At 34.9% G+C, this 26543-nt stretch overlaps 1 protein-coding gene across 7 annotated transcripts in view; it reads right to left on the bottom strand.

The window, feature by feature from the left end:
• CNTRL (centriolin) overlaps positions 1-12599 on the bottom strand; it is an 81014-nt gene extending 68415 nt beyond the window's left edge. For all 7 annotated transcript variants that reach the window (XM_074292932.1, XM_074292936.1, XM_074292937.1 and 4 more), the window contains exons 1-4: positions 12438-12599; positions 5207-5448; positions 2003-2130; positions 846-976 (exon numbers count right to left, since the gene is read on the bottom strand). In XM_074292932.1, the coding sequence (XP_074149033.1) occupies positions 846-976; positions 2003-2130; positions 5207-5417 (470 nt within the window). In that variant the 5' untranslated portion in view covers positions 5418-5448; positions 12438-12599. The remainder of the gene's footprint in view (positions 1-845; positions 977-2002; positions 2131-5206; positions 5449-12437) is intronic.
• Between the last annotated feature and the right edge of the window lie 13944 nt (positions 12600-26543).

The following is a 26543-nucleotide window of genomic DNA, read 5'->3' as shown; positions in this document are numbered from 1 at the left end:
ATTTAAGCGGGACACTGATAATCTAGCTCACATTCCAAAGGGGCAGACAACATATAAATAACAAGTGTTATTATGCAAGTTGGAAGGACTCCAAAAGAGGCAATCAAGTTGAGGAAATGAAAAAAAAATGTCAAAGAAGTAATGATAGAAGAAGTGGAAAGATTTAATTTGATATCCAAGGGGAGGGGAGGAGAGAGGAGGGAAGAGGAAGAATTAAGCATTTTTAAAACATTTACGACATGCCATGCACTGTGCTAAGTACTTTACAAATAGTATGTGATTTAGAGGGTGGTGAAGTGGAGAGAGTATTGAATTTGAAGTTGACAAGACAATCTAATTGCTGGCTCTTCTACTTAGCAGCTGAGTGACCTCGGACAAGACACTCCATCTCTCATCAATAACTTATCTTATAAAATGGTCATAGTGTCTAGGGTCCCTTGAATCTCTAAATCTATAATCCTAATAGCTAGGAGTCTGAGAGAGTCATTTTCAGTCAATAATAAAAGAAAAACTCCCTAAGAATTAGAGTTGTCTAGCAATAAAATGGACAGTCTTTGAGAAATCAAGTACTCCACCTAGGGAAGTATTCAAATATATATTAAATGATCACTTGTCAGGGTGATCTCTAATTCAATTCTATTTCAATTCTAAAATTCTATGATCTTCTTAGGGACAGATTCTATTATTGATCTGGATACAAATTTTTTTTCCCCTTAAGGTCAATGAGCCCTTTCAGATAGCTTGAATCTCTCTAGTATAAATATTGTACCACTGTAAACAAAACTGAATTGTTTTAATAAGTACTAATAATTACTGGTTGAAATGATTTTTTAAAATTGGCTTACCTGATTTTGTTATATGATAAATTCAGTTCACGTAATTTTAAATGCTTATCTAATTTCTCAATCTTCCCAATTAGATTGTAGCTGAGATTCAGTACTTCAAGTTTATTACACTTTTCCAGGTTTTCTATGTACTAGATGAGAACAAATGAATTACTACTTTATATAAACATACATTCTGGTAGACAAAGCCTATCTTAAATAATTTTTGGCAAAACATGATATATTTGTATGTATACATATATATTCTAAATGAAGAATACAATGAAAAATTACAAAAAAAAATTATGGCCTGCAATCTGTAAGTAACATTCTGGAAAAAGCATTAGATCCCTGATTTCTAACATTAGTCCTTGCTTTGGGTATTTGACCCTGAAGAGTCAGTTTAAATCTCTCTAGAGTTTGAGTGTCTTCATGATAAATAACTAAGATGCCTTCCATTCTAATGATCTATGTACTTATAAGAGATTCTAAGACACAATAATATTTATACTTTTCCACAGAGCTTTGCAGGCAGGAGGTAATAAAAAAAAATCAATGAAATTTACATTTCAAATGTCATAATTTTCATAGGATCACTTTGAAATTTTTATAATGTATCACTGTATATAATTTTTAAAAATTTCCTTCTCTAATTTATTCAAATTTTAGTGAATCTAGACAGTACTAGTAATGTTTGGAACAATCAGTTAATAAAAAGTAAAATCTCAATTGACCAGATGTGCAGAAACAATCAAGGAGCTCTCATATCAGAAATCATTTATTGACTTCTCATAGAACTCCCACAAGCAACAATGACTACTTTTTGAATTTCTGTAGAAATATAAAATAACTGCTAGGCAGAGTTAAAGAAGCAATGAACAAGGAGTAAGAGCCACTTGGTGTGAGCTTCCTCATATACTGTGTGATCTTAGGCAAGTCATTTTTCTAAGTCTCATGTAAGATACTAATTCTTGAACTACTTTTTTAAATCAAAGGAGTTTTGTGAGGACAGCACTTTGTAAACTTAGGGTGTTATATAGTTATAAACTACTATTATATATCTGTTTGACTGTTTGAGAAGGTAAGGAAGATTCTCCACCTCTCCACCCCCAAAATACAAAACTATATTTCAAACCTAATGATTGAATATCTAAAAATAGCAATTACTAGTAACATACCTTAAATTTCTTGCCACCATACTTTGAAAGGGAAAGATTCAAAGATTTTACTATGGTTAAATTTTCTTGTTTGCTAAGCTTTTTAATAAGGTCCTCTGTAATATACCTTACTCCAGTAGTTGGATCATCTGAAAGGAAATTAAGAAAATCATTTGCAACAGAGGATGAGATGATGGAACATCAGAAGACAAAACATTCTCAAATGATGCTATTAAACTTAGATAACCAGAAAAATGATGATATACACTAAATGAAATATTTCAGAAACATGTAAATGAGTTTCTTTTATAAATTATAGAAATGCTTTTACAAACATTCTAATGATACACTCTAGATGTATTGAAGGGAAAACACAGAGTAAATTACCACTTCTTTCTCTAACATTTGTTTCAGTTACAATGTGTGAATTTTGTTCAAATGTACTCTATTAAACAAAATAACAATAAAAAATACTTTAGCTTCATATTCTAGTCAGAATTGGGGAAGAAAATATGCAAACTATCTACAATTATCTTATTTGATCTAATAAATATTTTAAAAGCTATGAGAACAGCTGATAGCTTAAATTTTCATGGTTGTTATAGTATGCAAACTATCTATAATTATCTTATTTGATCCAGTAAATGCTGTGCTTTAAAAAATAATTTTATATTTTAAAAAATGGGTAATTATTGACAGAAAATACACACATACATATACACTCTACCTTTTCTAGAATACAGCAATGAGCAATCCAATATGGGAGATGTCTAATATATATTTGTTGCATTAATCAATAAAGAAAGACAAAAGATATGTATTTTCCTCCATTTCATTAGAGATAGAATTCTAAATTCCTACTCTGGTTGGCAGGGAATATTACATTTCACTTTATATCTAAAGAAATATTTTATATCTTAGGATAATTTTGTCATTTCATTTTACATGGCACATTTTGCATTTTATGAAAAAAGCTATACTTTTCTCAACTAATATACACCATCTTGTATCATTTTAGTATAGTGCTGCAATACTATTAAAGTCTTGTTATATTTCACAATGACAAACACAAAAGGGCACATTACTTCTTGACTTGTCCTGTGGAGCAGAAATATAGCAATGAGTTAATTCCATTCTGTGGCTGCAGAATTTCTTACTTCTATATTACCAAATGTAAGCATATTACTTTTGTTTTAGGTAAAATGTATTTTTTTTCCTAGATGGAGAAGGATGGATTTCAATTCTTAAATTCTAATAATATCAAAGAATTTTTAATGTGTCAATGGGACTCTGATTCTAAAAAAAAAAAAAAAAAATTTGTTAAGGAATTTCCTCAGTTTTTTAGGCCATGATAGGATTTTTTGGTGAATAATGACTGAGAATTATGATTTTATATAAAGAGAAATCATGATAAAATTTCTCAAACATATTTTCAAACAATATAAATATACTTAACTAAAAGTACTTATTAAATTAAAATTGTAGTTTTTTTAAATTAAATGTACTTTTCAAATACATTATGTTTAAGAAAATGTATCATTAAATTATCATTAAAATTAATTACTAGGTAGAATCTATGTCACATTTTTAGAAGGCCCAGCTTAAAACACTATAAAAAGCTTTACTCTGAACATGAACCAGTCTGTATTCTGAAAAGGCAAACATACTCTGTTCCACAGAGATGGAAGGTTTGGAGTAAAGAGATAACTAGGCAATCTCTTGCCATAAGAAATAAAAGCTATATCCTAGTAGCAAGTCCCTCACTGTTATTATTTGAGAAGTAGCTTCACCATGATCAGACACTGCTTCCTGTCAAATGTCACAACTAAATTGCTAAGAGTAAGATTAAACTTAGAGGAGACTAGAAGTAAAACGGATTCACAGATATAGAATATCAGAGCAGGAAAGGAACCTGGAGATTTAGCTTTACAGATCTATACTGTATATCTAGCTCTAGTCTCTGCTTTGAACCTTTAAGCACATATCTACTGGACATCCTAGAGACATCTCAAACTCAAAACATCCTAAACTGAATTTAGTACTTCCCCTATTCTATACTTCCCTATTTGTGTTGAAGGTTTCACATATTTTCAATCTTCTACATTTATAAGCCTAATTTCTTATTCTCCTTTGTATCCAATTAGTTGCCAAATCTCACGCTTTCTATCTTCACATCTTTTGCATCCAAATCTATCTCTCTTTTCACACAGCTAATACCTTAGTCCAGGCCCTCAACACTTCTTGCCAAGATTACAATAACAATCTTTCATTTCTACTCCCTTTCTCAAATTTCTCATCACTCTAATCCATCTTACACCATTGTGTCAAAGTAATTTCCGTTAAGCACAGATCTGACCACATCACTCCCCTACTCAACTCCAGTGGTTTCCTATTTATGGCCTCTAGACTTGTACAGAATTCTCTGGTAAGCTTTGATAGCCCTTCCCAACCTGCACTCTGGGATTTGATCAAATTGGCTTCCTCTCTCTTTCTCATTTATAACATTCCACCTCCAGGCTCTGTCATTGTACTAGATATCCTCCATCCCCAGAATGTACTCCCTCTTAACCTCCTTGAAGGAAGAAAGGATTCTATGAGATGGAGATGAAATCACAAAAAGAGTCAATGGTCAGGCCAGGAGCAGAACCTAGATCTTTTCAACCATTACCACCACTATTATCATTTAAAAAATATCTACCATGTACATATTAAATACATATATTAAGTGGTGGGTATATAAAGAAAAAAACTTTTTCCTTCTCCTTAAAAAGTTCACATTTTGTTGGCAGAGGAAATTGAGGACAGAAATTGAGATACCAACCTAGGAATATCAGGGAATTGTTCATAGTGAACATAGTGAATAGTTCATAGCTTTGAAGGGAGATAAAGATTCTGTGAAATACAAATGAGTAAAGGGTGCATTCCAGGCACTGAGAACAGTTCATATGAATATAGTACATGGAGATAGGTCTCCCAATTCAGTGGTACTTTTTACCACAACACTAGTTTGTACAAGACATATTTCTCTCTTAGATCATAACACATATTATTCAACAAACATTTCTTAAGAACTTATAAATAAAGTCCTATAAGAGACTGATACATGGTAAATATATAAGATGGGTACATAGTGCTATGAAATTTGGAGGAAGGAAAGAAAAATACACAGAAATAATTAATGTTATCATTACTTAAAATATCAGTCTGAATGTTAATAAAAAGTACCTTTATCATCTTGGTCATCAATAGACAAATCACTTTCTCCCATGATGTCATTTTGCTTCAGCCACTGTCCCTGGGTATGAAAAGTACCAAGTCTGCTATAAGGTGAAAGAGACCTGGATCTCATACTGGACAACTCAGAAGCTGAACTAGGTGAGCGAGATGGTGTCATTCTTGTTCTTGGTGGTGATCCTGGAGAGGAACTTTTCTTCATTGCAAAAGTATAGCCAATTGTCCATCCAAAACTGAAAGAAATTTCAGAATTTAATGAAGTATAAATGTGCAGAACAAAAAAAAAAAAATTGGACAGTTCTCATTTTACATAAATTCACATTTCATAATTTCACATTTTAAAAAAACCTGCATCCCAAAAAAACCCACCTATGTTAACTTTACCATATAGTACTGTGTTCTTTCTCAATCTCTCTCAACTCCTGTCCCTCAGATAGATGTCCAGCAGTCTCCCATCCCCCCATGAAAAACACAGAAAAGCCTAAAAAGTGAAAGCAGAAAAACAGAAACTCAAAGACACCACCATAGCGTTGCTGGATAGATGGGGGACTTGACCTGAGACCTCTAGATGATGAGAGAGGAGTTCTTTGTTCCACTTGCCCCCCTGCTTGTATGTGTTCCAACTTGGTAGACCCTGTCTGTCCCTGGCTTCCATGTGTTACTACTCTTGCTCTTACTTTTCTGTCCCAGTTTCCCACAGGTCTTTGGACTGTGCCAATCCTGTCCCTCCACTAGCACTCGCTCCCCTTCCTGTGATGACTGTGTTAGTACCCTGGATACTTTAGAATCAGCCGGAGTCAGGATGAGCAAAAGTCTTTATTCTTGGTCTTTAGCAGTAGAAATCAAGGGAATGGACATGTAGGATCTCTGTGACCTCACCTCTTCTTCTCCCGCCCAGAAGTGACCCCCGCTAGTCTCACTGCACCTCCTAGTCCCTCCCACAATTCTCTGTATACACCAAACGATTGGGTCAGCTCAGGAATAGTGGGAAGGGTCATTTTCCAAGCATATTCTTATAGAGTATTGTCCAATCAGTAATTATCCTCAAGGGTTTGATTGTCTGACCTCAGTGCATTAACTCAAGAGTTTCAGCCCTTTACACCTTCCTTCCTTCATTACATTTCTGCTTTATTTTAAAAATGCTTTAAGGTGTGTAGAAAAAGGTGTGTAGGTAAAATGAGAACTGTCTGTACTTATTAGATGTTCTATTAAAAAAAAATTAAGTTTGAACTTTCCAAACGATATAAAGAATGGCTATGCCTGCATTCTAAAATATGCTACCTTTTACAAACTATAGTTTCTGGCACACTTAAAATTTAAATACTTCCGGGGGGGGGCAAATTTACTATGCCTTTAACCTTGCATACAAGCTCATATCAATATTTTGAAGAAATATAGATTTTATACAAAGGTAAGATATTTAGAACTATGAAATGTTAAAACTAGAAGGGACCAAAGAACATGACTGCTGAGTCTGGAAGAGATTCTAGAAATTACCTAATCTGATATCATTTTACAAATGATAAAAATAAGTGTCAGAGAAGATGGCCTGAGTCACACAGCTTGTAGGTGACTAATAAAAATATAGAATCATAAAATTTTAGTGTTAGAAAGTACCTTGGAAATCACCTATTTCAATCTCCATTAAAAGATGAAGAAACCAAGATCCAGAAAATTAAAAAATAACTTTTCTGAGTTACAAAGCATCAGAAGATAGAATCACAAAATATGTAAGGGACCTCGGGGACCATCTTGCTCCATCTATACCTGAGAAATAGTCATGTAATCTTACATTTAAAATTTCTGTTACAAGGGAAACCACTACCTAAAAAGCTCAAAGGTTAGGAAGATTTTCCTGATGTTAAGCCTAGATCTGCCTTTCTGAAATTTGTAATAATTGTTCCTAATTTTACCTTCTAGGGCCAAGCAATTCAAATTAAATCTTTCTTCCAAATAATGAGAGGTCTTTAAAATATTTGAACATAGTACTTCCCACTCCCACATGCGTCTTCTCTTTTTCAAGTTCAACATTCCCAATTCCTTTCATTGATCTCTTTATGATATGAATTGAAAGGCTTTCACTTTTGTGGTTGCCTTCAAGGAAATTCTCCTTAGCATGAACCCCATCTGATATAACACTTCGTTATACACATATAATCCTTAAAATCAGACATAACTTATTGCATTTTTAGAATGGTAGAATCTGTGCTGTTGCCAGTCTTCAAGAACCTTAGATCAAAGGGCAGCTAGGTAGTGCAGTGGATAGAGCAGTAGCCTTGAAGTCGGGAGAATCTGAGTTCAAATCTGATCTCAGACACTAAACACTTCCTAGCTATGTGATTCAGGGCAAGTCACTTAACTCTAACTGCTCAGCAAAATTAAATAAATAAATAAGTAAATAAACAAACAAACAAACAAATAAAAGAATCTTAGATCATTCTCTAATCCTCAAGGCATTAAAAACAGAACTCTGTAGGCAAAATGGGTTTTATACTATCAAAAAAAGAAAATATGAATTTAGTATGCTGTTATACATATTAGTTTTTTGTGATAACAGGTTTTGTTTCAAGATTTTTATTAGCATCCTTTTTAATAATATGTTCTGAAAATTTTCTAGGAATCAAAATAATAGTGCAGACTTTGTCCATTTTTTTTTTCTTTTTAAAGACTGGTAGGTACACTGGCTTTTAAAAATTTTTTATTTTTTGTTATGCAGTACTAATATGTTATTCACAAACTCTTAGGGATCAATAACAATGATCAAATCTTCCAGTTCTAACCTATGTTTTGGTTCTAGTTAGATGTGACTGAAACAACCAAAAATACTATATCATTTGTTCTCAGACTTAGCCTCTTTAAAGAAATCAGTTATATTTTCTCTAACTCACTTAATTAACCAAGTATAAAGAAATAGTACTCTGTAGGTCTTCAACAGCTTATTTACCCAACAAATGTGGTAAAAGAGCCAATTTCAAATAAGCTATACCTCTTCAACATTGCACCTTCAATCAATGCCTTCTTAAGTACAATTTAGAAGATTATTCTGAGCAGATTTTTATGACAGCCAATAATTCTTATAAACTGAGTAACTGAAGGTGTGCAATTCTGCCTAAATCAAATACAAAATTTTGAGGATGTATTACACACATTTTCAGTCAAACACTAGCTGCACCAATTTTGGGCAAGGCTATGGTGTCAATTTACACTCTGCTTGCTCAAGATTTGTAAGTACCTATAAAATCTACTGCCACTATTAAAAACTTTTTAGCACTGCAAGTCAAAATTATTTTTAATATATTAATTTTAGGTAAGCATAGATGCTTTTAAAATTAAAAGTCACTGAATTTGAGATGGTAATTATCTCAGAGAGATATCTATATCTGAAAAGGTATCATCTAGCTGCCACTTTAAAGACATACAGTAAAAATAGTGCATGACTTCCAAAAAATTTGGGTCTATCTAAATGAAAGTTAAATAGTATGATATGCTTTGACAGATTATGTTCACTGACTTTAAAGAACTGAATTTTTCTTTCCTTTCTCTTTTTTCTTTTCTTTTCTTTTTTTTAAAAATAAGAGAACGGGTAGAACTTGAGTGGAAGGAGGTAGATAGAGATTATTAAAAAAAAGTAGATTATTAATTAAAAAAGAAAAGAAAAGAAAAATAAGAGGGACACTGGAGCATTTTTTAAAATTCAAAGAAGAGAATAGGAAAAAAGACAAAGAAGATGGCTTTGAAGTAACATTGAAATTTTTTAAAAAGTTACATACAACAGCTCTAAATAATTTCACATATAGTTTTTTTCTGCTTTACTTTGGTTAAGGAATGTTCTCTTTTATAAGGGTTTATTAAATCAGAATTTAAAAAAATTAAATGTGAAGACAATACATAGAAAGGTAATACATCTTTTAACAAATGGTAGGTGCTAGAAGGCCTGGTCCATGTACCACAGTGTATTAGTTATGTGACACTAGATATAAATTTCTTTGTTATGCCACAGTTCTCTTTTATTATCCTGACTCAGTTTCCCTAAATTGTCCTGCCTCGGTTTCTAATTATTCTGCTCAATCCGGCAAAACCGCCCCTCCCTCTTAATCATCATATTTGATAAAGATCTTATATTTTAGAATAACAGAATGCCTCTCCTCATCCCAATCTATCAGAATATCAGATACTATCTTATCAAGATGCTTCTCCCCATCTCCAGGGTGCCTCCTTCCATTATGTCTTCTCTGGTGCCTTCCCCCCACTCTATCAAAGTCCTTTTCCTGTTCTTAACACTCTGACTCCACCCCTGCCTCAGTCTACCCCCTGTGTCTGAGCCATGTGTATATATATATATATATTATTGAGAACTCACATTGTTTGCTGGATTCTTGGAGATGATAGTCTCATTCAGCCCTGGGACCAAACCATGGATCCACTTGGTCCCAGTAAATCTCTTCCTTTTAAATAAATTATTAAATATTCTCTAATCTCTATCTTGCCTCAGTTTCTCCAGCATTACACTTAACATCTCAAACCCTACATTTTATAATTTATAAAATGAGTGATACTCCTATTTGCTTATCTCATAAAGATGTTGGGAAGATCAAGAGAAAATACATACATAAGCATTCCATAAGTAATTACTGAGCACTATTATCATTATATATATTTGTAAACAGAGTATAAAAGATATTCAGGGTCCATGTGTATAAATGATATGAGAATAAAATAGCAAGTAAAGAAATGAACATTTTAAACAAATAAATATATTCCTCAATATATTAATCTTTGCAAACTACTTACAGAAGTTATTCCAATGATGCTACAATTGCTGGAAACTTATTTTAAGTTTTCTGTTGTAATTATTTCATGTGTAATATGAATAATCAATCTCAAAACTTCAGTCATGCTTGACGCCTACTATTTTAGGAATGGTTCTCTAAAAGCAAGTCCTGCTAACTTGTATGCCTTTACATTTTTGGCTTTCATTTTTCTTTTGTTAAAACAACCCTCCAGAACCACTAAAGTCTTTTTCTCCAAATTATCTGTTGTTTGACACCACAGCAAATGTCTTCATCATTTTTTTTTTTTCTAATCCATTTCACAGTATGCATCAACCATACTACAGAAAAGTTAATTTTGCCATGGAATAAGGGGGGGGGGGTGTCTCATTTATGAGTATCAGAAGCTTAGTCTGCTGAATTTAACTGCTTTCTTCTAAAACCATGATTAATATTTATAAAGTACACACATAGAACGTATCTCTCTTTAATCTAGTCTAGTCCTAACCAAAGCAAAGTGGCAAAATACCATACAGCCACAGCCAACCAAAAGACATGTCTATTATGAACAGAAACAGCAGGGAATGTGCTATAAAACCAGGAGAATAAACCTGGATTCCCTATTATGTATGTCTATTTTAACTTTCTCAGTTTTAAAAAATGCAAACAAAAACCTGTTTTACTTTTTATCACACTTGCATCTCACATAGAATCAGACTATCAGAACTAGAAAAGGCCTTGCAATACAGAATGTTAGAAGAAAGAATCAATAAACAGAGTTCTATGAGATATTAGAACTTGAACTGTTACCACTATAAGTTAGAATTCGTGGCTAAGAATGTTGAAGTTGAAAAGGCAAAACTGAAAGACACCATAAGCTCACCTAGCCCAATGCTTTTCACTTAAATAGATGAGAAAACTGAGGCCGACTGTGACTTGCCCAAGTTGGGTCAGTAGTAAAGCTCAAAAAAGATCTTAGGTTTGGTACTAAATTCAGACATTATTTCCACTATACCAGGCTACTCCCTTATATTGATCCTCTCTCCACATCACTACCATATTCCTTAAGATCTTCATGTCCAAATACCCTTAAAAATTAGGTAAATCAGAATGGGTAGAAACCTTAATGGAAGAGTAGAAGTTTAAAGACATCGCCTAAACTGGATGACTTGTTGGAAAAATGTCCAGGTAAGAAAAAATGTAAAATAACAAAGGCCTGTACACTGTTTAACGGCCCTTTGCAGAATTTGGTCCAGAAAGGAATGGACAATGACGACATTATATTACAGAGCTAAATGACAACGACTAGGACAGAACTGAGTTTTCCTTAATGAATCACGGGGGACATGAAATAATTCTTAAATTTCCCCATCCCTTTCTTTTTCATTAGATGCCCAAAGTATTAAATCTAATCCTATCTCCTTCAGTCAGGGGACTCCTCACTCTTTTAAGTTCCTCCCTAGTTAAAACTCTCCAGCTTAACCACGACCAGTCCTGGTCCTCATCTCTTAGTTGCGGGTATCACAATAGAGTGAATCCACTGCCACGCTCTTATCTGACAGCAAGATTTTCTCTTCTCCTTCTAGGTCATTCAAGCTTTCCATATGCGTCACGAGAAAGGACTCTTAGCGGTCTTTTTTTTTTTTTTTTTTTTACAGAGGAGAAAACTGAGACCTAATAAGATTAAGTGACTGGTTGACAAGATTCCACAGATCAAGTGGGATTTGAATCCGGGGCCTTAACTCTACTCCATAGAGCTAAGTTGTCCCTTTCCCATAGCATTCCTTTTTCTGAACTCATCCCCCTCCAAGAATAGTCATTTATACACAGAAGGATTTCTCTCCAACTCCTTAGATCCTCTCTGGACAGTAAGCAGCACTGCCGGTACTGTTAACCGTGTTACACAAGGAACCCAGGTCCCCAAGGTCATACAAAACGTTCACGCCGGTTCCAGGTCCCGGCACGGTCCCAAACTTCCCATGCTCCCTTCTATCGCTCCTTTCTATTCCATCAGAATACTCAAGCGCGGCTCAACTTCTCTGTCCTTTGGCTGTAAAATTTCAGCGATTCCGTATTACCTCCCCGCGCAATTGTGTTCTCCGGCTGTTCCCCACTTGTCTTTATCCCCACATGAGGTGCTTTTCCTTCTACATCCCCATCTTCTGTGTCCCAGTGTTTTAGGTTCCCTAATTCTCTTTTTCTCATTCCCAAACCCGACGCAGATTTCTCCCAAACTTCAGGCCCTCGCGCTTCAGCGCATCCCCGGCTCTTCATCCCACGCCGGAGCAGGAGCCAAATTTCCCGCACCTGGATACCCCGCCCGGCCCGGGGCAGGCGCTGATTGGCCCAGAAGGAGCCACCTGAACCTCCCGCCCCCACCCTCCTCGTTACGTCCCCCGCTTCCCGGCTCCCCAGCCCAAGTGCAGACGAGACAGCGAGGCCGCGGCACTCACCACTCCTGGATCTGGCTACAGCAGGACAAACGGACGGGAACCCCTTGCCTGGGGACTCTCGTCTCCCGAGCACTCAGGCACAGGGAGCCAGAGACGCCATTTTGTTTTGTTGTGTTGGTTGCCGAGAGGCACACAGGGCGAGGCGGGACCAGCGAGGGGTAAGGGGCGGGGCCGGGCAGAGTCACGCCCCACCAACCGTCGGTCTGGTGCGAGCCCATTGGACAGAGGCGGGGCGGGACCTGAGGCTTCCGGCCGCTTTGGCGCCCCCGTGGGGATCTGTAGCGGGAGGTTGACTGCGAGAACTGGCGGGAACTTTCGCGCTTGCGTTTAGATAAAGTCTTCGGGTTCTCAGTGGAGGGGGGCTGCCGAAGTCAGACTTCAAACAAGCGGCCGGAGACCTCACCTGGATACGGGACCCAACGCCTGCGTCCGCTCCCTATTCTCCCTAGACCTCATGCACTGGATCCGGGGAGGGACCCGAGGCCTGACGGCGAGCGGCCCTTGGAGACGGCCCTCATCTGCTCAGTGAAAAAAAATCAAAAGGGGAAACGTTCTCTCCCGGCGACTTAGCGAGTCAAGATTTAAAACTCGCATCTCCGACTCAAGAGTCAAGCACTTGTCATTACAAAAAACTCCGTTTCCCCCATTGTTTTCTTCTAATTTAAAAAAAAGAAAAGAAAACACAACTCATGCAGACCCCTTGTCTTGAATCACAAATATTTCTTACCCCATTCCTTCCATATTGGGTTTTTTTTCCCCCCTGAGGCTAGGGTTAAGTGACTTGCCCAGGGTCACACAGCTAGGAAGTGTCTGAGGCCAGATTTGAACTCTGAATTCAGGGCTGGTGCTCTTTCCACTGCGCCACGTAGCGGCCCCCATTCCTTCCATATTGTGACAAAGAAAAACAATTAAGCAGAAACATCTAATACAGCAAGGTGGTGCTATAGATAGAGAGCCCGCCTGGAACAGGAAGAGCCGAGTTCAAATATGACACTTTCTAGCTGTCTGCCTCAGTTTCCTCCTGTGTAAAAGGAACTGGAGAAGGGAATAGCAAAGCACTCCAAAGCTTTGCCAAGAAAACCCCAAATGGGGTTGTGAAGAGGGGGACGTGACAACATTCTGCCGCATTAGTTTTTACCACTTCTCTGAAGTGAGGAAAGAATGTGTTGTTTTTTTTTTTTAATCTACTCTAGGACCTTCACTGGTTTTTAAAAATAACTTGGGCTTTAACTTCCTTTTAGTGCTTTTTTTAAAACGTCGTATTTGTATGTGGTATTCTCTTGTTTCTGCTTTTTTCACTTTTCTTTAGCTCATACAAATCTACATCTCTCTGAATGCCTCAGAGTTTGCCTGTCATTTTCTGCTGCCTTAATAGATTTGATTTGATATTCTAAAAAGATGAACAGAAATTACACTATTCTTCCTGATTTTTCATGGTAATGCTATGTTGTAATCCTTTCTGCCTTCAGTCTTTGCAAGATGATAAACTATAGTCTCTCCTATGTATGGGTACCATCAGATCTCTATTCTGAGTCCTCTTTTCCATATGTTTTTGGTAATCTTAATTCCCATAGATTCATTGATCATCTCTATGCTAATGACTCCCATGTCTACATACCCTATCCAAGTCTGTCCTGATATCTAGTTTTATATTATTAAGTGCTGGATAATTTTGTCAAGATGTGTGATAGGATCTCAGATTCAATGATAAGAATGAAACATCTTTCCCCTTAAACCCATCCCTCCTCCTAACTTGCCTAATAAACTTTGGGACCTGATTGGATATTGGGAGTTAGGAAAAGTGAAGAGACTGCCCTTCCCCAACCATAAACAGTTCCCAGATTTCAACAGCTTCACTTCAACATTTCTCACAACTGTCCCTTTTTGGGAAAGGGTCCTGTATGTGCCAAAATGTTTGTGGCAGCCCTTTTCATAGTGGCTAGAAGCTGGAAGATGAATGGATGTCCATCAATTGGAGAATGGTTGGGTAAACTATGGTATATGAATGTTATGGAATATTATTGTTCTATAAGAAATGACCAACAGGAGAAATACAGAGAGGCTTGAGACTTACATCAACTGATGCTGAGTGAAACGAGCAGAACCAGAAGATCATTATACACTTCAACAATGATACTGTATGAGGATGTATTCTGATGGAAGTGGATTTCTTCAACATAGAGAAGAGCTAATCCAATTCCAATTGATTAATGATGGACAGAACCAGCTACATCCAGAAAAGGAACACTGGGAAATGAATGTAAACTGTTATTTTTACCTTCTGAATCCAATTCTTCCTGTGCAACAAAAAATTCGGTTCTACACACATATATTGTATCTAAATTATACTGTAATATATTTAACATATATAAGACTGCTTGCCATCTGGGGGAGGGGGTTGGGGGAGGCAGGGAAAAAATCTGAATAGAAGTAAGTGCAAGGGATAATGTTGTAAAAAATTACCCATGCATATGTACTGTCAAAAAATGTTATAATTATAAAATAAAATAAAAAATTTAAAAAAAAAAAGCATGAAAAAAAAAAACAACTGTCCCTTTTTTCATTCAATATACATTATTCAACATAATGTTATTAAGTGTCTACTTTGTGCCAGTATTTTTCTAGGTGCAAGAGAGTTTCAGTGAGTTTACATTCTATTGGGATAAAAACTACATTGACAGAGATGAATATATTTTCCAGGAAGAGGGCTATGGTGTTAGGATAAACTAATTATAGAAGATAGAAATTGATCAGAGCCTTGAAGATAGTGATGTGTATGAGATAGAAGGCATGGGAAAGAGACTGTACAAAGGCATATAGGAGATAGAATGTCCTATATAAAGAACATTAAGCAAACCCGTTTGGTGAGAACATAAAATATATATAAAGGAGAGTGGTATACAACAGGCCTGGAAAGGCAGGAGTCAAATTGTGAAAGTCTTCAAAAGTCAAAGGAGTTTGAACTTTATCCTAGTTGCAGAAGAAACTTGAAACTTCTTGAGGAGAATAGTGTAACTGTGTAGAGAGCATGAATTGGAAATGCCAGGAAATGCCTAGACTATTCTAATAGTCTAGGCAGAGATGATGGGAGTTTAAACTAGTATGGTGGCCAAATGCAAGATAGATTAAGGAATTAGAAATGGCAAAACTTGGTAAATCTATTCACCTTTTGATGAAGAGATGATGAGCCAAAGGTGAAGAATGAGATATATTTTTGGGACCTGACAAATTCGCCAATTTGTTTTGCTTGATTATTTTTTATAATCATTATGATTATAATTTGGGGGGGATGAGAGGAGAGGGGAGTTGTTCAGAAAAGGGAGATAATTATAGTGTAGCCAAGAAAGGAAAAGGTCACTCAAGCATTTTTTTTTTAAACAGAAGAGAACAGAAGAATATCTAAGAAGAAATATGGATAAGTAAAACACCTTTGAAAGTAACATATGGAATCTATTACATCCTTTTTTTTAAAAAGCATAGTACGTAAAAAGATTCTCAGTTTCACATGTAATTCCCTTTTTTCTGTTCTACTTTTTCTGTGGATCTTTGTTAAGTTCAGAATAAAAAAACACCTTTTAAAAGGATGTCTTTGGGTATCATTTTGAAAGAACAATTTCAGTAGCACTGTGAGATTGGAAGGAAGATAAGAGCTGAGAGTGAATAGTGAGTCAACATTATTATGTGAGTGTAGATTTAAAAGTATGTGTTGGTAACATGTCTATAAAAACCAAAACACATTTATCTTTTTAAAAAATTTATTAGTTTTCAATATTTATAAGACTTTGATTTCCAATTTTTTCCTCTCTCCCTCTCCATCCACCCCCATAAAGAAAACAATCTGATATAGGTTATACATACAAAGTACATTTATTTTGAAAGTGATAATTTCATACTTCAAAATGTGGAGGAACAAATATGTGGAAATTTTATTCTAGATCTGATTCTTAACAACAGGGAAACACTAATTGCCTGAGTGGCATAGTTTGACCCAGATCCTACATTTTGACAAAGCTGACTTTAAAGGGTTTAGAGGAAAGATAGAGTTCCGAAGGACTAAAATGCTACGAAGTGACCTCGTGGAGAAATGGAAGATGTTCAGGAAGGAAATTTGAAAACTGCAAAGGGAAATTATTCCATTGAAAAGGAAAAATGGAATTTGTCCAAAGAGATATATGTAACTAAATAAAGAACTCATAACTAATTTAGACTATTAAAAGAAATACGAAGGGGACAGCTAGGTGGCGCAGTGGATAGAGCACCAGCCCTGAATTCAGGAGGACCTGAGTTCAAATCTGACCTCAGACACTTAACTCTTCCTGGCTGTGTGACCCTGGGCAAGTCACTTAACCCCAGCCTAAAAAAAAAAAAAAAAAGAAATATGAAGAAGACAGAAGTAAGGCCAAGTGTCTGAGGATTAATATAACATGATAAAGTCTTATAAAAACCATCAGGATCCTAAAGCTCTGAATCAGTTGAAGCCAGCAAGGAAAGATAAATATTACCCAAAAAAAGGTGGTTTGGTTGTTTTGTTTTCTGTTTTTAAAGCTCTATTGGGAAATAAAAGAATCACAGAGACCTTTTAAGAAAACAACTGATGGATTTTTATTTTACTTCTGTCAAGAAAGATGACCTTTTTCTTAATTTCAAGATTCTATTTTAAACTTCTAAAAGTTGTTGTTTTTTTTTTTTTTTTCCCAATAAAACTATTTATTTCAATGGCCATGGTAAAGTGGAAAGAGATTTTGACTTAGCTTCAGAAAAATGGCATTTGATGCTGTAACTCTATCATCTGGCCATTAACCATGTGACCATATAGCTTCCCTAAGTCTGCTTCCCATCTGTAATTTGAGGGTGATTATAACTTCCAACCCTATCTTCCAGGACTATTTTGTCAGATGAGATTATAGATGTGAAAGCACATTATAAACTGTAATATTAATAAGCATATGTCATACAGGTAACACATTCTCAGAGGATTGTTGTGAGCCACAAAAGGGACTTGCAAAGTGATTTGCAAACCTTAAAACACTATACAAATAGTAGCTATTATTGTTATTAGAAAGAAACAAAAATTTTAAGAGCCCCAACCGTAGTATCAGAAGACTTGGAGTATAGTTCCAGTTTAGCCACTTATTAACTGCATGATTTAGTTTTTGTCACTGCTCTAGGTTTCTATTTTCTCATTTTTAAAATGAGGATGTGGTACTAGATGATCTCAAAGTTCCTTTCTAGCACTTGTATCATGTGATTCTTGTACATCCTGCTGCAATTACAGAAAATTAGTCATACTGAAACACCTACAAATACAGGATTAATGTTGTACAAATGTATATAAGTAAAAATCATCTTATGCCCTATGAAGTTGACATTTTAAAAAATTCTAGAAATGGGTCAGTCAGAATAAGTCTAGAAAAGATTATTTTAAAAGATGCCTCAAATATTTAGAATTGAAGTCCTGTCAGAGAAGTTTGATAAAAGTATGCTTAGCATAGTGTAATCTCTTGTATTTATATATGTGTGTGTGTGTATGTGCATGTGTATATTTATATACACACATATATATATTTATTTGTTTATATATTTAGAGTACATATCTTATTATATATACACATATGTATACAAATATATATTTATAAATACGGGGACTTTCAATTTCACTGGTGCAGAGATATCCTGGTAAATTAATTCCCTGTACCAATGTAGGTTAGCAACTGCTTTGCACCTCTGAATTAAAACCCCAACTGAGGTTTTAAGAACTTAGGTGATTTAACTAGAAACAGTATTTGTGTTAGAGGCAGGATTTCTTCTATATTATAAGGCTAGCTCTTCATCTAAATTATGCTGCTTTTTCTAAAATATAATAAATTTATATAATAAAAATTTATGTAAATCCTAACATGTATACAAAATATAAAATTATGAGCATAATTTGTATTTCCCTATGCTGTAAAAGTCTCAGCACATTTCTGGCTTGTCTTGTCCATATGTACGTGGATGTATGTGTAATACATTTTTTTATTTGCTCAGCATCCTGCGTAATCATAGGAATAATTCTAATTTATATAATGTTTTATGGTTACAAAGCACAATATAATCATTATCTACTGTGAGATAAATAGTATATATCTCTTTATCTCCATTTTTACCCTGAGGAAACAGATTCAGAGAAGTGATGAGACATTCTATTTTTTTTTTTAAATTTCAAAATGGGTACATGATTTATTTTTATTTATTTTTTCTTTAAATTAAAGCTTTTTATTTTCAAAACATAGATATGGATATCTTTCTTTTTAAAATTAATTTTATAATTATAACTTTTTTTTGATAGTACATATTCATGGATAATTTTTTACAACATTATCCCTTGCACTCCCTCTGTTCCAAATTTTCCCCTCCTTCCCTCTATCCCCTCCCCTAGATGGCAGGCAGTCCCATACATGTTAAATATGTTATAGTATATCTTAGATACAATATATGTGTGCAGAACCAAATTTTTTTGTTGCACAGGAAGAATTGGATTCAGAAGGTAAAAATAACCTGGGAAGAAAAACAAAAACACAAACATTTTACACTCATTTCCCAGTGTTCCTTCTCTGGGTGTAGCTGATTCTGTCCATCATTGATCAATTGGATCTGAATTAGATCTTCTCTTTGCTGAAAATATCCACTTTCATTAGAATATATCCTCATATAGTATTTTTTAAAATTAATTTTATAATTATAACATTTTTTGACAGTACATATGTATAGATTTTTTTTTTTTAAACATTATCCCTTGTACTCCCTTCTGTTCCGAATTTTTCCCCTCCTTCCCTCCACCCCCTCCCCTAGATGGCAGGCATTCCCATACATATTAAATATCTTATAGTATATCCTAGATACAATATATATGTGCAGAACCGAATTTTGTTGTTGTTGTTGTTGTTGCAAAGGAAGAATTGTATTCGGAAGGTAAAAATAATCTGCGAAGAAAAACAAAAAAAAATGCTCACCGTTTACACTCATTTCCCAGTGTTCCTTTTCTGGGTGTAGCTGATTCTGTCCATCATTGATCAATTGGAATTGGATTAGCTCTTCTCTATGTTGAAGATATCCACTTCTATCAGAATACATTCTCATACAGTATCATTGTTGAAGTGTATAACGATCTTCTGGTTCTGCTCGTTTCACTGTCTCTCCAAGCCTCTCTGTATTCCTCCTGTTGGTCATTTCTTACAGAACAATAATATCCCATAACATTCATATACCATAATTTACCCAACCATTCTCCAATTGATGGACATCCATTCATTTCCAGTTTCCAGCCACTACAAAAAGGGCTGCTACAAACATTTTGGCAGATACAGGTCCCTTTCCCTTCTTTAGTGTTTCTTTGGGATATATAAGCCCAGTAGTAGCACTGCTGCATCAAAGGGTATGCACAGTTTGATAACTTTTGGGGCACAATTCCATATTGCTCTCTAGAATGGCTGGATTCATTCACAACTCCACCAACAATGCATCAGTGTCCCAGTTTTCCACATCCCCTCCAACATTCATCATTATTTGTTTCTCTCATCTTAGCCAATCTGACAGATGTGTAATGATACCTCAGAGTTGTCTTAATTTGCATTTTTCTGATCAATAATGATTTGGAACACTTTCATATGAGTGGAAATAGTTTTAATTTCATCATCTGAAAATTGTCTGTTCATATCCTTTGACCATTTATCATTTGGAGAATGGCTTGATTTCTTATAAATTAAAGTCAATTCTCTGTATATTTCGGAGATGAGGCCTTTATCAGAACCTTTAACTGTAAAAATGTTTTCCCAATTTGTTACTTCCCTTTTAATCTTGTTTGCATTAGTTTTGTTAGTGCAATTTTTGTTTTTAATTTGATGTAATCAAAATTTTCTATTTTGTGATCAATAATGATCTCTAGTTCTCCTTTGGACACAAATTCCTTCCTCCTCCACAAGTCTGAGAGGTAAACTATCCTATGTTCCTCTGATTTATTTATGATCTTGTTCTTTATGCCTAAATCTTGAACCCATTTTGATTTTATCTTAGTATGTGGTGTTAAATGTGGGTCCATGCCTAGTTTCTGTCATACTAATTTCCAGTTTTCCCAGCAGTATTTGTCAAATAATGAATTCTTATCCCCAAAGTTGGAATCTTTGGGTTTGTCAAACACTAGATTGCTAATTTTATTCACTATCTTGCCCTGTGAACCTAACCTATTCCACTGATCAACTAGTCTATTTCTTAGCCAATACCAAATGGTTTTGGTGACTGTTGCTTTATAATATAGTTCTAGGTCAGGTACAGCTAGACCACCTTCATTTAATTTTTTTAAATTACTTCCCTTGAAATTCTCGACCTTTTGTTCTTCCATATGAATTCTGTTGTTATTTTTTCTAGATCATTAAAATAGTTTCTTGGGAGTCTAATTGGTATAGCACTAAATAAATGGGTTAGTTTAGGGAGTTTTGTCATCTTGATTATATTAGCTTGGCCTATCCAAGAGCACTTAATGTCTTTCCAATTATTTAAATCTGACTTTATTTTTGTGGCAAGTGTTATGTAATTTTGCTCATATAATTCCTGACTTTCCTTTGGTAGATATATTCCCAAATATTTTATACTATCGACAGTAATTTTGACTGGAATTTTTCTTTGTATCTCTTGCTGTTGAATTGTGTTGATAATGTATAAAAATGCTGAGGATTTATGTGGATTTATTTTGTATCCTGCAACTTTGCTAAAGTTCTGAATTATTTCTAATAGCTTTTTAGCAGAGTCTTTGGAGTTCTCTAAGTATACCATCATGTCATCTGCAAAGAGTGATAGTTTGATTTCCTCATTACCTACTCCAATTCCTTGAATCTCTTTCTCGGCTCTTATTGCTGAGGCTAGCGTTTCTAGTACTATACTGAATAGTAATGGCAATAATGGGCAACCTTGTTTCACTCCTGATCTTACAGGAAAGGTTCCAGTTTATCACCATTACATATGATGTTTACTGACGGTTTTAAATATATGCTCCTGATTATTTTAAGGAATAGTCCATTTATTCCTTTACTCTCAAGTGTTTTTAGTAGGAATGGATGTTGGATTTTGTCAAATGCTTTTTCTGCATCTATTGAGATGATCATATGGTTTTTGCTAATTTGGTTATTGATATAGTCGATTATGCTAATAGTTTTCCTAATATTGAACCAGCCCTGCATTCCTGGTATAAATCCCACTTGGTCATAGTGTATTATCCTGGGGATGATTTTCTATAGTCTTTTTGCTAATATTTTATTTAAGATTTTAGCATCAATATTCATCAGGGAAATTGGTCTATAATTTTCTTTCTCAGTTTTCAGCCTACCTGGTTTAGGTATCAGTACCATGTCTGTGTCATAAAAGGAATTTGGTAGGACTACTTCAAACCCTATTTTTTCAAATAGTTTATATAGCATTGGAGTTAGTTGTTCTTTAAATGTTTGGTAGAATTCACATGTAAATCCATCTGGTCCTGGGGATTTTTTCCTGGGGAGTTGGTTAATAGCTTGTTCTATTTCTTTTTCTGAAATGGGATTATTTAGACTACTTACTTCTTCCTCTATTAATCTAGGCAAGCTATATTCCATTTCATTTAAGTTATTGAATTTATTGGCATAAAGTTGGGCAAAGTAGCTCCTAACTATTGTTCTAATTTCCTCTTCATTAGTGGTGAGTTCTCCCTTTTCATTTTCAAGACTAACAATTTGCTTTTCCTCTTTCCTTTTTTTAATCAGATTTACTAAGGGTTTGTCTATTTTGTTGGTTTTTTCATAAAACCAATTCTTAGTTTTATTAATTAATTCAATAGTTTTTTTACTTTCAATTTTATTAATCTCACCTTTTATTTTTAGAGTTTCAAGTTTCGCGTTTGTCTGGGGATTTTTAATTTGTTCCTTTTCTAGCAATTTTAGTTGTAAGCCCAATTCGTTGACCCTCTCTTTCTCTATTTTATGCAAGTAGGCCTCTAGAGATATAAAACTTCCCCTTATTACTGCTTTGGCTGTATCCCACACATTTTGGTATGATGTCTCATTATTGTCATTTTCTTGGGTGAAGTTATTAATTATGTCTATGATTTGCTGTTTTACCCAATCATTCTTTAGTATAAGATTATTTAGTTTCCAATTATTTTTTGGTCTATTTTCCCCTGGCTTTTTATTAAGTGTAATTTTAATTGCATTGTGGTCTGAAAAGGATGCATTTACTATTTCTGCCTTACTGCATTTGATTTTGAGGTTTTTATGTCTTAGTATATGATTGTGATGAGACATTCTTAAGTTTTTGTCCTTCTTAAAGAGGATGACATCATAGATCATGTTTTGATTTGAGGATGAATCAGATTTAAATGAAGTAGAGTTGCCCAGTCTTTAGTCTTACTATTTGTTTCCGATTCGATGAAATCTGTACAAATCCCAAAACAATTTTCCTAAAGTCCAGTCCTATCATTTACTTATTCAAGAAACTTTGATGACTTCCCATTTACTCTAGGGTAAACAAACTCCTTACTTTTCCATTTTAAGTCTATCACAGGCTCAAGATTACCCTTTCATATTTATTGCATTTAACTTCATTTCACAAATCATACATTCTAGCCAATCTGGCCTATTTGCTATTTCTCAAACTCAAAACTTCATTTCTTGTCCCATGGCTTTGTAGGGACTGTCTGTCCTTCATGCCAGGATACATTCTCTCCCTCAGGTTCCCTCTTAAAATCTGTAGCTTCTTTCAAGTTTTCTATAGATATTTTTCTTGATCCCTTGGCTATCAGTGCTCTTTCCCTCCTCTCTAAATTAGCATGTATATTTATATGTGTATTTGGATTCTGTGTGTCTCAGAAATGGTGAGAGGTCACCATTAAAAAAAAAAAAAAAGCTGGAGAGATCTCTAGGAGCAAAACAAAAGTTTATTGTCCATTCTCGAAAGATCGGTGTCCCACCCGTGGAGCAGGTAATAAAAGGGAGGAGGCACCTTTCAGGATAGGTTTGACACTTAAATCCCTAACACAAATACCCCACTCACCACTGACCCTCATCCTTATTGGCTGAGGGTCTTACATTCTAAACTTGGGAGCTACCCAAGAAATTGAACTTGACCAATAAGTACATAGTAGCCCATATTTGATTGAAATAGGGAGAAAATTATGTCATGGGAGGATAGCAGGAAAGGAACTTAAGTATGCCCTTGAATCAATGCTCAAAGAGCTTTAGGCCTACTCCAACTCTGAAATAGATGAAGCCTTACTGGATTTTCACAACTGTCTTGAAAGATCTCACCTCATATTGTTCAGTTCTTTCCCCCATTAGCTTGTAAATTTTGAAAGACAAGGGCTGTATTTCATTTTATCTTTGTATCCCCAAGGCCTAGCCATACTGTCTTTCACATAATAGGTGCTTAATAAATGCATATCTGATCAGATTAGATTGGATGTTATTCCAAATAACCTGGAAGCTCAATTAAAAAAAATTAATTCTAATCTTAGAAATGAAGCGGGTTGTAGTCCCTTTAAGAAACTGTATTTCCTATTGATCTATGATTCCTTTTAGATTCCCAGCCTCTCCTGGCTGAGGCATATCCTCCCCAGACAAGTTGTCTTTCCAGGATGCCAGAGCCTTTGGTTCAATTACAAATCCTGGTCAAAAAGCATTCCTTTGAATTCCAATAGGAGATCTGGGCTTGTCCCAACCTGCATTCTGACATTGCTGATCTGCTTAGGCTTCCCAACCCTCACCAAGACACCCAATATAATAAGCTTCTATCAACTAAAATCTTTGCAGATGGACCTCTATTTTCCATAGATCTGCCATTATAGAAGTCAGTTTCTGGGTAAACTGATTTCTAGCTAACAATAAACTTTCATTTTGCAACTAATATTTGGGAATGAATGAATTATTTCACTCCTAAAACCTGTGGCCAATTTAAAGAGAATTCTTAATAACTTACTTATAGCCACTAACCTCTAGATCACCAGAAATCTAGACCACTCTAAACCTCATAAGAAAAATAAATTCTAATCTTAGAAAATACTAAATTACACAAATATTTCCGTATACATTGCTTTTCACTGTTTTGAGAGTAAGACTGCTTATAGTGTTGAGAGGATTAGTTTTAAGTCCACCTCAAATACTTAATAGCTGTGTGGTCATCAGCAAGCCACTGAACTTCTTAGATACAATGTCAGTTTCCTCATTTATAAAATGGGAATACTTCAAAGGGTTATTGTGGGATGACTGATATTTGTACATGTCAGATAAATGGCAATAACTCACCAGACATATACACATATATCTGGTGAGCTATTGTTCTTGTTAGTATATAGGCATGGCTGTGGTTTATGTGCATTTACATATGGCATAGTATATAGAGACATTGCCTTGGAGTGTGAAAGACCTAGGTTCAAGTCTTTCAGTTACATATACATATATCTGTCAGAGGTCGTGAAGAAAGTCATGGAGAAGACTTTAGTCACTTAACCTGAGTGCTCCAGGAAATCCTCATAAATTCTAAAAATTGAGCAAAAATGGCTATACCTGGAATTCCCTACATAAATCACAAACATGGACCAAAAAATACACATATAATTAGATTATCTGAATATACAGCGTCTTGGAAAAATAGAGTATAGGACTAGCGGAATAAAGGAGATAATGTGCTAACATCATCTTTTTATTATATTACATTATAAGATAGGCCTTAGAAGCTTTGACTAGAGACAACATGGAGATAAATAATTCTATCCTAGGAGTCAGCAAACCTGTTCATCTTTAACTACTAGCTTGCTCTATATCCTTATACCAGGGCACTTCTGCCCAAAGTCCAGGAGTCTGCAATGAATCAAACTGTGTCTCAATAATTTTAATTTTCTTAGTCATTAGTTGTTTTTTCTTACCAATTGCTATACCTCATACTAACAAACTTTTTTTTTTTGAGTGTCATTTCCTCCTTATTTGTAATTCTCTATGATTTTGTAAAAACAAAATAAAGAATTGAGGCAATTATTTACATAGTTGCATAGATACTTGTATATGGATATAATTCAGGAAAAATATTGCATTTGGCTTATTACATATATCTCTCTCCATATAACTTTTTATAGATATAACTTTAATGTTGTATGATATGGTAACTTTTGTACCAGTTTTGAGGTTTCTTTGATATGCAAGACTGGGCAATATGTCCATGTATTTGGTATTTTGCCACCAGGTAAAAGAAAGAACTGGAACTAGATATTTCTGCTTTCAGCCCAAAGGGACACACCAGTGAAAAGATTACATAGTTCCAATTAGTGTTCTTTCCAAGCCAACTCTATATGGTAGCCTGGGACATTCAGGAATGGGGAAAAACAGAATGCTAATTAAAACTTAAAAATGTTCCCCCCAAAGAAATGGGACTACATACCTTCAGATATGATGCTTACCCTTCCAGATTGCATCACTATGATAATGCTAATTCTAAGGAACACTGTCTGTAGATGTTCAAAACTGATTTTATTTTGCTTTATATAAGTCCTTACATATATTAAGCTTTCTATCTTTTAGCTCTGAATTAAAAAATGAATGGTTAACAGAAGCATACAAGTCACATTTAACAGTGTAAAAGCTAATCAAAGAAGACTTAAATTCTTTATATTGCTTTAACAATTCTAGAATTAGGAAATAAGGACTGGTCTTTGTTTTTATTACTTGGATAAAAGAAGGATCATCTAGACACCACAGAGAAGTCTTAAGAAATGATATTAAAGACATGTATAACCAAAATAGGGTACGGGGTTATCATTAATTGAGAACAGGGAGTAACAGATAGTGTTGCATTGTCCTTGAAATATTAATAAACATAGGGGAAAATGTCCAGTATATTGAGTGGTTCCTTTTTGTAAGATTTATGGAAAGACACAGAATCACAGTGGATAAAGAGATCCCAGGACTGTGGTTCTAGAGGTGGAAGGAATCCCAGAGATCATCTAGTCCAGTCCCTCCTCATTTTACAGCTAAGTTCACTGAGGCCCCCAGAGATTAAGTGACTTGTTAAAAGGTCACAGATCACACAAGTAGTAAGCATCTGAGGTTAAATTTGAAT

Source organism: Sminthopsis crassicaudata, chromosome 2, assembly GCF_048593235.1.
Source record: "Sminthopsis crassicaudata isolate SCR6 chromosome 2, ASM4859323v1, whole genome shotgun sequence".
NCBI classification, from domain to species: domain Eukaryota; kingdom Metazoa; phylum Chordata; class Mammalia; order Dasyuromorphia; family Dasyuridae; genus Sminthopsis; species Sminthopsis crassicaudata.
This window is presented reverse-complemented; position numbering and strand designations above follow the sequence as displayed.